General features: G+C 31.0%; 2 protein-coding genes across 2 annotated transcripts; one reads left to right on the top strand and one right to left on the bottom strand.

Moving 5' to 3' along the window:
* Window positions 1-1,475: 1,475 nt before the first annotated feature.
* Window positions 1,476-4,080, bottom strand: LOC100796228 (NAD(P)H dehydrogenase (quinone) FQR1). The gene is made up of 4 exons (XM_026128983.2): window positions 4,058-4,080; window positions 3,146-3,239; window positions 2,183-2,445; window positions 1,476-1,740 (listed from the first exon to the last, which is right to left on the bottom strand). The coding sequence occupies exons 1-4, from the start codon at window positions 4,078-4,080 to the stop codon at window positions 1,476-1,478; spliced, it is 645 nt and encodes a 214-aa protein (XP_025984768.2).
* A 4,987-nt stretch (window positions 4,081-9,067) lies between these two features.
* On the top strand, window positions 9,068-13,374 carry LOC113001952 (TMV resistance protein N). Its single transcript, XM_026128979.2, has 5 exons — window positions 9,068-9,626; window positions 9,903-11,016; window positions 11,114-11,407; window positions 11,596-12,486; window positions 12,584-13,374. The coding sequence occupies exons 1-5, from the start codon at window positions 9,124-9,126 to the stop codon at window positions 13,079-13,081; spliced, it is 3,300 nt and encodes a 1,099-aa protein (XP_025984764.1). The 5' UTR covers window positions 9,068-9,123; the 3' UTR covers window positions 13,082-13,374.
* Window positions 13,375-15,413: the final 2,039 nt, after the last annotated feature.

Genomic DNA, 15,413 nt, shown 5'->3' with positions numbered 1-15,413 from the left:
GTATGCTTGAAGTCTTTCCAAGAAGAAGGCAGTTTATCAATTATAGATGAAACTGCAATGGATTCATCCATTTTCAAATCATGTTGAGTAAACTGACCCAAAATCCGCAGCAGTTCATTATATTGCTCCATAACAGGCCTCGAATCAATCATTTTGTAATTAAAGAAATTACTAACTAAGAATTTGTTACTTGAGGCATCTTCTGCCATATACTTGGATTCAAGAGAGTCCCATAATTCCTTAGCAGACTCAACATTTTGATAAATATCAAAGAGAGAGTCAGACATACCGTTCAGAATGTGTCCACGACAAATGTAATCGTCGTTCTCCCATTTCGAACGCTTCCTTGTTTGATCCAGAGTTTCGCCTTCCATATACACCGGCATCGGTGTACTCAGCACATACACCACATTCAATGTTGTCAAGAGAAAGTGCATCTTCTTCTGCCATCTTCTGAAATCCTGTCCTTCAAACTTGTCCAACTTCGCAAACTTGCTTGTCATCTTCGAACTATCGTTCGTCATCTCGAAAGATTTGATTCAATCTTTTGTTGGTTAATTTTCAAAATCGAGATAATCCTGGATAAATCTCAAGTCGTGTATAAACACTTTCAGATTGAATCAAATTTCGGGGTTCAACCAAAATTGTTCAATCGGATAAAATCAGAAGATTATAATTCAAGAGTTTTGTTTTGGTCTTGTATGTTTTTCACATCTTGTGCTTTCTGAACCAGGATGATTATTTATAATCATAGAACAGGTGGTTTTTGGCGGTTGATGGAAGTTATTTATTTTTAAAAATTGCCGTTGATGGAAGTTTTAGTAACTTCCATGTAACTTCCAACCGTTGATGGAAGTTTTAGTAACTTCCATGTAACTTCCAACCTTTGCCTAAACCGAACATCTCGTTATTACATTAAAACAAGCGTGCACTCTTATTTTAACATAATAAAGAGATCAATTACACTAAAATGTCCAACATTTCTCCCTCGGGTCCTGGACCGCTGTTGCTTCCTACGACACCCCCAATGGTTGGGCCGGAGAAGTTGAAGATTTCCCCACTCACATCTATGTCTTCCTCACCCGCGACAGAACTCACCGCTTACGTAACCACCGTCTTTGAAGTTATATATTACTACGTCGTTGCATTTAAAGCCCGTCCTAAAAACCGAATGTTTCCACGTCGTTGCTGCCGTCGCAACATCTTCGAAGGCGCTGGTTCAACTACGGCCGTGACGTCAGCCCCATCGCAGGAATCACGTCCTTCTAAAACGGTGAAAAGTGACCATCGTAAATGGTCAGACGTCTACAACGACGTCGCATTTAAAGACGGGCGTTCACCGTCGTTGAACGCCGACGACGACCTTCGTTGAACAGATTTTTTGTAGCAGTGAGTATATCTATAACACAAAAATAGAACTCAGCACATAGAATTTTCTTCTGAAGATAGAAAATTTCAGGCACAGAGAACACAAATCAATATCCTCTATTGTGTAGAGTAAAAATTGGGTGAGCATCTTCCTTGAACTTCTTTATGATGGTGGCGATATGATTCCCTTGGTGGAATGCTTGCTGCAACTCAAGCTCAGTTGGCTGCCTAGAGCCATCACCAATGTAAGTTCCTGCACCATAAGGACTTCCACCTTTCGGCTCCTTCATCTCGAACATGCCAGGACCGAATGTGTATCCTATTGGAACAAATATCATTCCATGATGAACCAGCTGAGTGATAGCAGTAAACCTGTCATAGATTCCAGAATTTTCTAATCTCATTAGTGCATAATGGTAAGATATTGTTGTTCAATATGTGAGTCTACATATGTCATTAATAACATACATTAGAACTTATCCAAAGAATTAACCACTTTGAAGTGTTCTTAAAAGACTGAATTTCTTGGAATTGTTGACATTTCTGAAGTTATAGATACAAAAATCTTGTTTCTGTTTTAATGACTTCAAATAGAAATAAGAAAAGTTCAAAATTCATTCTCTTCATTAAGGTATGTCAACTTATTATAAAATGTTTTGTTCCTCTAGTCATGTATGACATCACATTATTAGAAAAGAAGAGGCTTCCTATGCTCAAGAGGAATTCCCTTAAATTTCTAACAACAATATTTCAGTCATCAATCATATCATAGGAATTGATTAAGAAACTACATTGAGATTAGAGAGGGTCTTACGGCGCAGTCTCTTGTCCAACACCTTGGCAACTGGTGCTATAGAAGATTCCAGCAGGCTTGCACGCAAGCATTTGCGCTTTCCATAGATATTGAGTTGAATCCAGGAAAGCCTTGAACTGAGCAGCCATTATTCCCAATCTTGTTGGAAAACCAAAGACAAAACCATCTGCTACGGGCAGTTTAAAAGGGTTAATGATTGGTACATCACTCTTTGGTGGTGCTCTCAGCCTAACAAGCTCCTCAGGTGGCAGTGTCTCAGGTATCTGCTCATAGGTTGAAATGTTCAATATAGTCAGCATTTAGCAAGAGCAAATGTTTACTTGCCTTCTTGAAAAGGAGAATGTGAAACAGGTTTTTGCATCCCCTTCTAGAATTTAGCAAGAGCAAATTTGGGAAGTCTTATTCATACTATGATTCATAGAGACTAGATGACTTTGTTTAAAATTTGATAGAGTTGATTTTGAATCATTGAACATGATTGAAATGTGTGTCCAAATTAATTACAGTCACAAGTTTTGTTACATCAAGCGTTAAGGCAGGAAAAATTGATTTTTCCCTAAATGAATTATGTACTAAAACATATAGAAAAACTTAGGACATGAAATTATTGGATCAGTCAAGGGCTTAAGGCCATTGAATTCTCCTGTCAGAAGGCCATTGTAAAATATGGTTATAGTGAAGGAACCAAGCTAACAGAAAGTTTGAATCTAACTTTGTGACATTCAGATCAGATGGCAGCAACTATGATATTAAGTTTAAAACTATTTATCGACCTAAAGTGGAGCCACTGCAACTGGGGCAATACATGCAGATTAATTTCATGAAATTTATCTGCTCCATAGAGGCACAGAGGAATAAGGTTTAGCACTGGACTTTTAGTTGGTTACTATTTGCAATTTTATGCTATAACTAAATAGAATGCATTGAATTAGGAATTGTGTTAAATGTAACAAATATACACACCTGCCACAGTTTGGCCTCAACACCCTCTACAGAATTAGCCCCGCGCAATATTTCCCTAGCTAGTGTTTCCGCATGACCATACATTGAGTAATACCTGCAAAAAAAAAAAAAAAATCGTTCAGTAAATGAAGCTGATAGAAACATCGTCAATAATTCAGTACAAGATGAAAATGAAAAGGGAAATTGAGCAATATTATTGGGGACAATACAACAGAAAGAGGAAATGAAAATCACATTATGAAAAGGTAGATACTGCAAACACCAAGGTTATAGTTTATCAGTAAAAGGATAAAAACAAAAGGAAAGTTAAATATCAAATAAGAACTAGTGGATTGTTATATTTGCAAATCATTGTAGATGGATATTATCTGTACACAGCTTACAACTTGTCAAGCTCTGAAAACCTATTTTCTAATTGAGTAACAATTTTGAAATGTGCTTTCATTATAGAAAATGGCAATGATGGAATACCAAAGAAGATGTTCAATGATTCAGAAAGTCAATGAATCAGGAACACAATCAAGTTTTCTTACAAATTGGGAAAATAGAAAAGCACAAGACTTTCAGCATTCAAGGCTCCTATGGAAAATCTCTCAACATCCCCAATGATCAAACAAACCATTGTATCGTTACAGAACAGAGGGAAAAACAGAAGCAGAGCAAGAATGCATCATATCTTTCAAAGTTAGACACCAAGATCTTCAAAGAACATTGAAATCTAAAAGATTTCAAATTTAAGAACCCATTGAAGAAATAAAAGAAACCCAATGAACGAAATTCCATATTGAGAAGCATGCATCATGCATGTCAGATAATGATTAACAAGTTATAATTATAACACACGAGTGCACACATATATAAAGAATCAATTAAAGAAGACAACAAAGGTTAAAATGTGAGCATACTGCATACACAATATAAACTTTGGCAGGCATTGATGATCGTAGAAGGTGTCTTTGCTTCTTCTCTTTGTTCTCTTGGTATGTTGGTATTCTTTCTTTTGGCTAAATGAAACGAACAGTTAGAAGTTGATGATTGAAATGGCGGGAAGCGCAAGCCATATTTATAGGTTGAATTTACAAGTTGGGTCCTCTTCTTCTAAAACAACTCTTTTCTTATATGCCCATAAATTTCTCTATATACAATCTATGAAAAAGAAGAATAAAAATGAATTGAATTTTTTAGTATGCTAAAATTAACTCGTGTACTTTAATTAATTTTATGGAAGTTATTCCATCTAATTACTGAAAAACTGAGAAAATAAATGTTTATGGATAACAAGACCTTAACCTTTGTTTCATTTTTTTATTATTAATGCTTATAGTTGAAAAGGTAAGAAAAATAGTATTTTTTTCCTAACATTTAAAAGAAACAAATCTGTGTATATCTTTATTTATGTAAAAAACTCTACCTTAGGAATATTTAAATAAAAACACAAATTATTAAACGTGTGGATAACAGTTATAAAATTATTTCTGCTTAGCATTTAGACAAATACAAAACATCAAGTCAATCAATATCTTTATTATTTTTTAAATGAATATATATAATTTTGGGTAATCAAATAAGAAATTATGTTTGTCATTAATTAGCTTCCTAATTTTGGTTAATAAATATATATTATGTTTGGGTAATTCACAATTACTAATTTATTATGTTTCTCTCAAGGGCATATCAAAATCTATTTGAGGGTGATTAATATTAACATTTTCCTTTTTTTTTTAAATATTTGAGGAATTGTTGAATGATTTTACTTATAGAGACTAATATCCCTTAGAGTGTCTAAAATTATATTATTTGTACAATTTTACTGCACTCATGCAGTGTAAGAGTCTATAACTTGTTTGTTTATTATATTACTTATGTGATTTTAACTACTGTTACCTTTTTCTTTTTTGGTAAAATGTGCTAACACTACTATTATATTACTTGATAATGCGTACTACTACTAATTATTTATTAGTATTAGTACTAATAATTACTTTATCCGTGAAATTCCTATCGACTAACTATTTAATCTTTGAATTCTATGTATATTATTTGTTTTCTAAACTTATAAAACTCACCACAAAATGATTCTTCTTTTAACTTTCATCAATTTTATTTTTCACCGCTACTAAACATTTCCTTCTCACATTAACTGTTGTAGTTACACATTACCAAGTTGCCTGTGTGACCAACTATATCCCTTCGCAACTTAGTTGAAGAAAATAAAATGAAGGAAGAACACATCAAAGGAGTTGCCTACATGACATTTTTGTTGTCATCACGAGGGACCAGTCCAGAAATTCAGTGAAGGGGAACTAAATGCGTATGAATGAGCATTGATAAAATTGATCTTAAATATAATTTATTTTGTTAAAATTGATTTTGAAGTTATGTTTTGATTTTTTTTATTAAAAAATTATGTTAGAATAACACTTTCAAGTAAAATTTTGGATCCAACGCAAAAATTATTAAAAATTACTTTAATGTGAAATCAATTCTGAACTTAAAATCAGTTTTAAATTATTCTCTAGTGTTAAATCAACCAATTTGAAAATATATTCAAAACCAATTTTAAACTCATAACCAATGTTACAAATAAAACTAAACACACATTAATATTTTTCTTATTTTGTAATTATTTAAATATTGAATTTATATTAAATAATTATTTGATAAATAATATCTTTTACAAAAAATACATTAACTAGTTATACACATAAATTAAAATTTTTATTTCAAACAATAAAAAGGAAACAAATCTTAATTCGTTTTAAAATACTGTTGCTAAAAATTCAGCATGTAATAACTCATAATAATGAATAGTTATCAAATCTTGTCACTATCAATGTTATATAAAAATATGTCTGTAATATAATATTATAGACTAATACTATATATAAAGAATTAACTGCAAGCAGCTTTCTTAAAAAAAAAAATGCAAACAGCTGTTCTTTCTCTATTAAAATCTTCCCACTAATTTTACGATAGTTAACTAAACATGAGGGGAGGGGCATAAAAAACATGAGGGGGTCGGGGCTATGGCCCCTTCCTGTCTAGCTCCCTCTCAATCCGTCCTTGTCTATGATGACAAATACAATATATATCCTATACGATAATATAATTATTCTAAATTAAATATATAAAATACGATACGTGTAAGATATAGATAAGTATTAAAATTCATAAAACATAATAAATATATAATTACAATTCTGAAAATCAAGATTAATAACATACTTGGACATTGCTACAAACAAAGTAAATAAAAACTATACATAATTGTTAACATAAATCACTCCCTATAAAAATAATATTAATCTCGTTCATCTCTTAAATTCTTCAAGGGACAATGCATGCTTCTGTATTTCTATATTATACATGCTCTTATGTCTCATAGTAGTTGTATTGAATTTTCATATTTTTTTTAAAGGCCTGGATACTCCACGAATACGAATCAATGAAGTATCAAAGAATATCGATATCGGATATGGATACGTGAACCAAATTGAAGTTCAGTGCTTCATAGGTTGTCTTCTATTCAAGAGTTATGAAATTATAATGGCAAAAGGAAAATTGATGAAAAGTTTTGGAGAAGCTAGTGAACATAAGATGCTAGTTAGGATATGAGGTAGTCTCTTGAGCTCTCATATCTTTTGCACCTTACTCTCTCTTTGTGGCACTCTTTCCTTTCAATGAGTTCCTTCAAATTGATCTCTTTTAAGTAAACATTTATGATTGTTTGAGGGATAATTCAAATGTTCAAATCTGTGTGAGCTGTTCAAACACAATTGGGAGTTTGCTTTTCTTTTAAAGTCTTGTGCAACATCTCCATGTGTCTTCTCTTATTTTCTCTCCACTGTTGACAACTTCCACAATTCAAATTTATTTGATTGTAACCGTTGGTTCTTTGTTGACTAGTCTTAGTGGATCCTCATGACATCTTCTTGAGAGAGTCATAGGATGTCTTCTGAAGATTATTCTACAAGATGTCTTCTGATTCTGATTTTGACAATTGCAGTGCTCAAGCTTTAATCTTCATGCTTCTAGTTCCTTAGGTTGGATGAGGACTTGATGTCTTGTGCAAATTCTATGCTTATGAATTGCTTGTACGTCTTCCATAGAACTAGCAACTTCTAGTTCAATGCTTGAGAATGCATGACAATGATTATCTTAAGATATAACAAAATATTACAAACTAAATTCAAATCATCAATCGCGCTAGGAACAACTTATTTTAATTGAGTTAAAAAATAGAAATCCAACTTGATTCCACATGAAGTAAAATGGATATTATGAAAAAGTGAATAGTCTTGTAATGTAATTTCATCTCAAGATTCTTCATTAATAGAAGTTACCAGAAAACAACACCCAAACAAGAACTTTATACAAAATAATGCTCAAATTGAAATATGGAACACAAATTTAATTTGAGGCACTAAATTATTTTAATGATCAATTTTGGACTCAAATTAATTATTTAATATGTAAAGTAAAATGTTAACTAGTACTTTAATATGATTATGAAAAATTCAATTCAAACTAGACACACATTTAAATTTCCCAGTAGGTCATGTCTTGGATATGCAAAGAATAAAGCACACTTTTTTGATTAAAAAAAACAAGAAGATACATTAGGATTAAAATAGTTAATCGGTGGTAAAAAAGAATAATAATAATATAATAATAATATTTAATTATCAATTTGAGGCTTAATTTTATTTATTTAGAATGTTCAATAAGTTATTTTATTTCTAAACATTCCAATAAGGGTTAACATTTTATAAAATATCTCAATGTAATTCTTTATTTTTTTAAAAATTCCTCAATATGGTCGTCCTTCTTGTTCAAGTGAGGCTGACGAAATTAATTACAAATTTAGAAAAAAAATATCATATTGAGGCATTCTTAAAAAGTAAAGAACTACACTGAGACATTAAAGAATCACATTAAGAAAATTTTAAAAATAAAAAGACCTTATTAAACATTCTAAATAAATAAAGTGATGGAATTGATAATTAAATACTTAGATCTCTTAACCAAAATCTGAGATTTGATTATTGACTTGGCATAAAGTCACAACTCAAAAAATCATTTTGCCCCCAAAATAGTCTGACCGATAGGATATGATTAATTTGATACTAAGTAATAAATCTCAAATACCTTAACTTATAACAAAATGTTACAAACTGAACCCAAATAATCAACCGTGCTAAGAGCAACTTATTTTAATTTTGGGTGAAAAAACAGAGCTATGAAAAAAGTGAAAAAAGAAGCCTAACTTGATTCCGCATGAAGTAAAATTGACATTGTGAAAAAGTGAACACTCTAACAAAATTATTTCATCGCAAGGTTCTTAATTAAGAGAAATTGCTGCAAAACAATACCCAAACTAAAATAAGAAACTTCATATAAAACTAGACAAAATTAAAAATAAATATGTGCGTTGCGCGTATGAATAACTAAATATACCTAAATATTGAGATATTAATAATCTTTCTCTTAAAAAAAAATCTTTGAAAATCCTTTTAACAGCATTCATTTGATAACACATCTCAATATTTCATGCCTTAAGAACAAAAAACATAAATTTAAGTAACAAACTGAATAAGCAGATATTCTGAGAAGGTAACGGTTAGAAAAATAATATTGCATGTTGTTGTACTTAGACAGTCAACAATAAGAATACAAGTAAAAGAAAAAGACATAAAAATATAAAAAAAAAATAGTTTGGTAGGAAGCACCGATGAAATGATGAATCAGCAACACCAACGAAGTCTTCATTCAATTATTAGGGGGAAATTCATAACTCGTTTTCCACGAACCTCCCTTCGTCACATCATCTGAACCCTCCATTCATTAGCTGACACTTTCCTACAATTTTCCCCTAGCAGCTGCCAAGAAATTTCTGAACTCTGCGTATTTATATTTCTTGATACATTATTTCTATCCACAAACACTTGTTCTTCTTCCTTCACAGTTTTGCAATTGTAATGGCTTCTACTTCTAATGCCATCTTCCAATGCACCTCTTCTTCTTCTTCTTCGTTTGAGTATGACGTGTTTGTGAGCTTCCGCGGTGAAGACACACGCAACAGCTTCACTGCTTTTCTTTTTGAAGCTCTGAAAAAACAAGGCATCGAGGCCTTCAAAGATGATAAAGATATCAGGAAAGGCGAATCCATAGCACCAGAGCTAATACGAGCCATTGAAGGGTCTCATGTTTTCCTTGTTGTCTTTTCCAAGGACTATGCTTCCTCAACTTGGTGCCTGCGTGAACTAGCACATATCTGGAATTGCATTCAAACATCTCCCAGACTTCTTCTGCCTATTTTTTATGATGTTGATCCATCACAAGTGCGAAAACAGAGTGGAGACTATGAGAAAGCCTTTGCCCAACACCAACAAAGTTCCAGGTTCCAAGACAAGGAAATTAAAACATGGAGAGAAGTTCTGAACCATGTAGCCAGTCTCTCTGGTTGGGATATCAGAAATAAGTAAGTAATCTGCTGTTGATTTGTTACGTGCATATACAATATATTTTTATCATTTCTTACTAATGCTGTTATCTTGAATGTATTACTTATTACAACCTTTAAACTGGAGATACTTAGAGAGATTGGGTCAACATTCATTATCCATGTTTAATACAAATAATATTTTAAAAATGAAAAAAGTACTATATATGTTATTATCTTCTTCTATGCATGTACGCTCGGTTTTGGTTCCCTTAGGTGATGATTTGTCATTCTTTGTTTTCTTTAAACTTTTAGGCAACAACATGCAGTGATTGAAGAAATTGTTCAGCAGATAAAAAATATCTTGGGTTGCAAATTTTCTATTCTTCCATATGATAATCTAGTTGGGATGGAATCTCATTTTGCTAAATTATCAAAGCTAATATGTCTGGGGCCGGTTAATGATGTTCGAGTTGTTGGAATTACTGGCATGGGTGGAATAGGAAAGTCCACTCTTGGTCGAGCTTTATATGAAAGAATCTCTTATCGATTTAATTCTTCTTGTTATATTGATGACATAAGCAAACTTTATGGACTTGAAGGTCCATTAGGTGTACAAAAGCAATTACTTTCTCAATCTCTAAAGGAAAGAAATCTAGAGATTTGCAATGTATCTGATGGAACAATTTTGGCATGGAATAGGCTAGCCAATGCAAATGCACTTATAGTTCTTGACAATGTTGATCAAGATAAACAACTTGATATGTTTACAGGGAGTAGAAATGATCTGTTACGTAAACGCCTAGGTAAAGGGAGCATAATTATTATAATTTCTAGGGATCAACAAATATTGAAGGCACATGGAGTAGATGTTATTTACCAAGTGAAGCCATTGAATGACAATGATGCTCTTCGATTGTTTTGCAAAAAAGTATTCAAAAATAATTATATCATGAGTGATTTTGAAAAGTTGACTTATGATGTACTATCACATTGTAAAGGTCATCCTTTAGCAATTGAAGTAGTAGGCTCATCTTTATTTGATAAAGATGTTTTACATTGGAGAAGTGCATTAACTTGGTTAAGGGAAAATAAAAGTAAAAGTATTATGAATGTGTTGCGAATAAGTTTTGATCAATTAGAGGATACACACAAGGAAATATTTCTAGATATTGCATGTTTCTTCAACAATGATATGGTGGAATATGTGAAGGAAGTTCTAGATTTTCGTGGATTTAATCCCGAATCTGGCCTACTAGTTCTCGTTGATAAATCACTCATAACCATGGATTCAAGGGTGATTCGAATGCATGACTTGTTGTGCGATTTGGGCAAGTATATTGTTAGAGAAAAATCGCCTAGGAAGCCATGGAAGTGGAGCAGGTTGTGGGATGTTAAAGATTTCCTTAAAGTTAAGTCAGATAATAAGGTAGAATAATTTATAAATATAAAGTCCTCCTATTATTCTAGAATTTGTAAATACTTCCAAAGATTTAACTTTTTCTTTCCTCTTTGCTATGTTCAAGGCAGCAGAAAATGTTGAGGCCATAGTTCTTTCAAAAAAATCTGTCATTCTTCAAACAATGAGGATCGATGCTCTATCAACAATGAGTAGCCTTAAGCTTCTCAAATTTGGATATAAGAACGTTGGCTTCCAAATTAATTTTTCAGGAACACTTGCTAAGCTTTCCAATGAATTAGGATATCTTAGTTGGATAAAGTATCCTTTTGAGTGTTTGCCACCAAGTTTTGAACCGGACAAACTTGTTGAGTTGAGACTACCTTACAGCAACATCAAACAACTTTGGGAAGGTACAAAGGTAATATCAATTATTATTATTATTATTATTATTATTATTATTATTCTATATTATTTTCATTTAATTAAACAAATAAAAAGACAAACTTTCTTATGATAATTTCTTTTTTCTCTATTTAATTAAAGAAACAAAAGAAATGTTGAATGTCATTATTAATTTTGTTTCCTACTATTGGCGTTGCATTGTAGCCTCTACCCAATTTGAGGCGTTTGGATCTCTTTGGCTCCAAAAATCTAATTAAAATGCCATATATTGAAGATGCCCTATATCTTGAGAGTCTTAATCTCGAAGGATGTATACAACTCGAAGAGATCGGCCTGTCCATTGTTCTTTCACCAAAGCTTACTTCTCTGAATTTAAGAAATTGCAAAAGTCTTATCAAGTTGCCACGGTTTGGAGAGGACCTAATTCTTGGAAAGCTAGTTCTCGAAGGATGTCGAAAACTCAGACACATTGATCCATCCATCGGTCTTCTAAAAAAGCTCAGAGAATTGAATTTGAAAAACTGCAAAAATCTAGTAAGCTTACCCAATAGCATACTAGGCCTCAATTCTCTTCAATATCTGAATCTCTCTGGCTGTTCAAAAGTGTACAACACCGAGTTATTGTATGAACTAAGGGATGCAGAGCAATTGAAGAAGATTGATAAAGATGGAGCTCCTATTCATTTCCAATCAACATCTTCCGACTCCAGACAACATAAAAAATCAGTTAGTTGCTTAATGCCTTCCTCCCCAATATTTCAATGTATGCGTGAACTTGATCTAAGTTTCTGTAATTTAGTTGAAATCCCTGATGCTATTGGAATTATGAGTTGCTTAGAAAGGCTAGATTTAAGTGGTAACAATTTTGCTACACTGCCCAACCTCAAGAAGCTTTCCAAACTGGTCTGTTTAAAGTTACAACATTGCAAGCAGTTGAAATCTTTGCCTGAGCTCCCTTCACGGATTGAAATCCCAACTCCTGCAGGCTATTTTGGAAACAAAGCAGGATTATACATTTTTAACTGCCCAAAATTAGTTGATAGGGAACGCTGCACTAACATGGCTTTTTCATGGATGATGCAATTGTGTTCTCAGGTTTGCATGTTCCTCCTTTGCTCCTGCCATCTCTTTCTCTCTCCTTTTTTGTGTATAGGAATCAGGAAATAACATATAGATGTCTCTGTTGTACCAGGTGAGATTGTTCTCTTTATGGTATTACCATTTTGGAGGTGTTACTCCAGGAAGTGAAATACCAAGGTGGTTCAATAATGAGCATGAGGGAAATTGTGTAAGCTTAGACGCATCTCCTGTTATGCATGACCGTAATTGGATTGGCGTTGCGTTTTGTGCAATATTCGTCGTACCTCATGAAACACTCTTAGCAATGGGTTTTTCAAATTCAAAAGGGCCAAGGCATTTGTTTGGTGATATTCGAGTGGATTTTTATGGAGATGTAGATCTAGAACTTGTTTTAGACAAATCAGATCACATGTGCCTATTCTTTCTTAAACGACATGACATCATTGCAGATTTCCATCTCAAGCACAGATATCTTGGCAGATGGGTTTCGAGATATGATGGAGTGTTGAAAGAGTCATATGCGGAGGTGAAGAAATACGGATATCGCTGGGTATATAAAGGGGATATAGAACAAAGGAAGCGCAAATTTGGGGAAATTGAAGAAAAGTGAGCAGAAGGGAGAAAAGATGATGCAAGCTGCTCCCAGGAAAAGACAAAATAGTTGAATCTTAGGCTGTAGAATCATCATTTCTTCTCTCATTTTATCCATTTGAGTCGTCCTTCACTCATCCCAACAATTCACAAGTGTCATAAAGGGAACTCATGCAAATTTTTAATAAGCTTGGTGGCGTAAAATCAGGTTTTTGGTTGTTATGGGATGCTTGTGTAGCTGTCTTTGTTGGTTAAGAATATTGCTTTTTTTCCTTTTTTGGTTTGAGTAATGTTTAACAGAGAGTGATGCAATTTCTCGTTTTCAGTCCTTTTTACTTGTTAGTGCATGACAGATAAAAAACTAGTACAAATAAAAAATTTAAAAAATTCTCGTGTCAGTCGATCCAGGAATCAGAAAGTCAAACTAAGGACTAACATTTCTGCATGCCTAAGAAGAAAAAGGAGTAAATATATTTTGAAGCAGAGTCACTGTATGGTTGTTTTCTTAATCCACTATATTTTGAAGCAGAGTCACTGTGTGTGTGTGTGTGTGTGTGTGTGTGTGTGTGTGTGTGTGTGTGTGTGTGTGTGTGTGTGTGTGTGTGTGTGTGTGTGTGTGTGTGTTAAAATCATTTATAATTTATTTAAATTTTTAATATCAATTACCACTAATGTAGTGTTATTATTGATGATAGTTATATTTATATTCCCTCCATTCCTTTTCGTGCTATTTTTAAGGTTTTTATGTTTTAATCAAAAAATATAATAAAATTTCTTGAATATGATAAAATAGTTGTGAAGTTTCTTATTTTATCTCTTTTTTTCCAATTCACAAATAAATGCATGGGTAAATTAATTAAAAATTAAAAAATAAGTAAAATATAATTAACAAAAGAGTAATTGATGTGATCTTTAACTTTGTAGATGATGAATGAATAAAAAACATTTTTATTTTAAAAAATTCAACAATTAAAATAAAAAACAGAAGGAGTACCTTTTATAATGGGTTAAATTATAATTTTACTCCTTTTTGTTTGTTAATTATACAAAGTTAAATGTTGACTTTAATGTGACATTTTGATACTTCTGTGAAGCTTATATTGAAATAAATTAAATGAAGTGAAAAATAAAAAAGAAAGTGTTTAAATAGAAATTGAACTAGTAACTTTTTATTCATAAACAAAACAATAAATCACTAAGACATTTGCTTTGTTTATTGAAATATATTAATATTATTTTTCATCTATCAGTAGACAAGATTTTGTTATTTAAAATTATCAAAAAATTTAAATTATTTTTTTTAATATATAAATATTTTTAATTTTTTACTTTATATCTTTTTATTTTGAATAATTTTCATATTTTTATTTTTATGTTACCAATATATAATTAAATTTCATAAATTATTATGAAAATTTACATTCTCTTTTTTAAATTGATTTTAATATATAAATTATTTTTACTCTAATTATTTACGTAAAATTATTCATAAAAAAGTAACAAAACACTTTTTTTTATTTAATTAATTATATTAACATTATTTTCTATTTATCACTAGTCAAGAGTTATTATTTTTTAAATTATCAATTTTTTTAACTAAAAATAAAAAAATATGTAATATATAAATCTTTTGAGTTATTACTTGTGACTTGAATAGTAATACACATAAAATTTATTTATAATTTATTTAAATTTTTAATATCAATTACCATTAATTTAGTTTTATTATTGATGATAGTTATATTTATATTTCCTCCATTCCTTTTCGTGTTATTTTTAAGGTTTTTAAGTTTTAATAAAAAAATACAATAAAGTTTTTTCAATATGATAAAATAGTTGTGAAGTTTCTTATTTTATCTCTTTTTTTTTCACTTCCCAAATAAATGCATGGGTAAATTAATTATAAAATAAAAAATAATTAAAATATAATTAATAAAAGAGTAATTGATGTGATCATTAACTTTGTAGATGATGAATAAATAAAAATATTTTTATTTTAAAAAATCTTGCAATTAAAATAAAAATAAAATGAGTACCTTTTATAATAGGTTAAATTATAATTTTACTCCTTTTTGTATGTTGATTATCCAAAGTTAAATGTTGACTTTAATGTGACATCTTGATGTTGACCAGGATCTTATTTTGAAATAAATTAAATGAAGTCAAAAATTAAAAAAAATGTCTAAATATAAATTGAACTAGCTACTAACTTTTTATTCATAAACAAAATAATAAATCACTAAGAAATTTGCTTTGTTTATTTAAATATATTAAAATTATTTTTCATCTATCATTAGACAAGATTTTTTTTATTTCAAATTATAAAAAATTTTAAATTAATTTTTTTTAAT

The sequence above is a fragment of the Glycine max genome, chromosome 6 (assembly GCF_000004515.6).
Source record: "Glycine max cultivar Williams 82 chromosome 6, Glycine_max_v4.0, whole genome shotgun sequence".
In the NCBI taxonomy this organism is placed as follows: Eukaryota; Viridiplantae; Streptophyta; class Magnoliopsida; order Fabales; family Fabaceae; genus Glycine; species Glycine max.
Note: the sequence above shows the minus strand (reverse complement) of the source record. Positions and strands in the feature narration are given on the sequence as shown.

Bases quoted from the DNA above. Each gene is read 5' to 3' on its own strand.
- LOC100796228 (XM_026128983.2), bottom strand. From the start codon at position 4,080: ATGCCTGCCAAAGTTTATATTGT. The intron at 3,240-4,057 runs GTATGCAGTATG...TTTTTTTTGCAG, and splicing joins CCTGCCAAAGTTTATATTGT to GTATTACTCAATGTATGGTC. The intron at 2,446-3,145 runs GTGTGTATATTT...ACCTATGAGCAG, and splicing joins TTGAGGCCAAACTGTGGCAG to ATACCTGAGACACTGCCACC.
- LOC113001952 (XM_026128979.2), top strand. From the start codon at position 9,124: ATGGCTTCTACTTCTAATGCCATCTTCCAATGCACCTCTTCTTCTTCT. The intron at 9,627-9,902 runs GTAAGTAATCTG...TTAAACTTTTAG, and splicing joins GGTTGGGATATCAGAAATAA to GCAACAACATGCAGTGATTG. The intron at 11,408-11,595 runs GTAATATCAATT...GTTGCATTGTAG, and splicing joins AACTTTGGGAAGGTACAAAG to CCTCTACCCAATTTGAGGCG.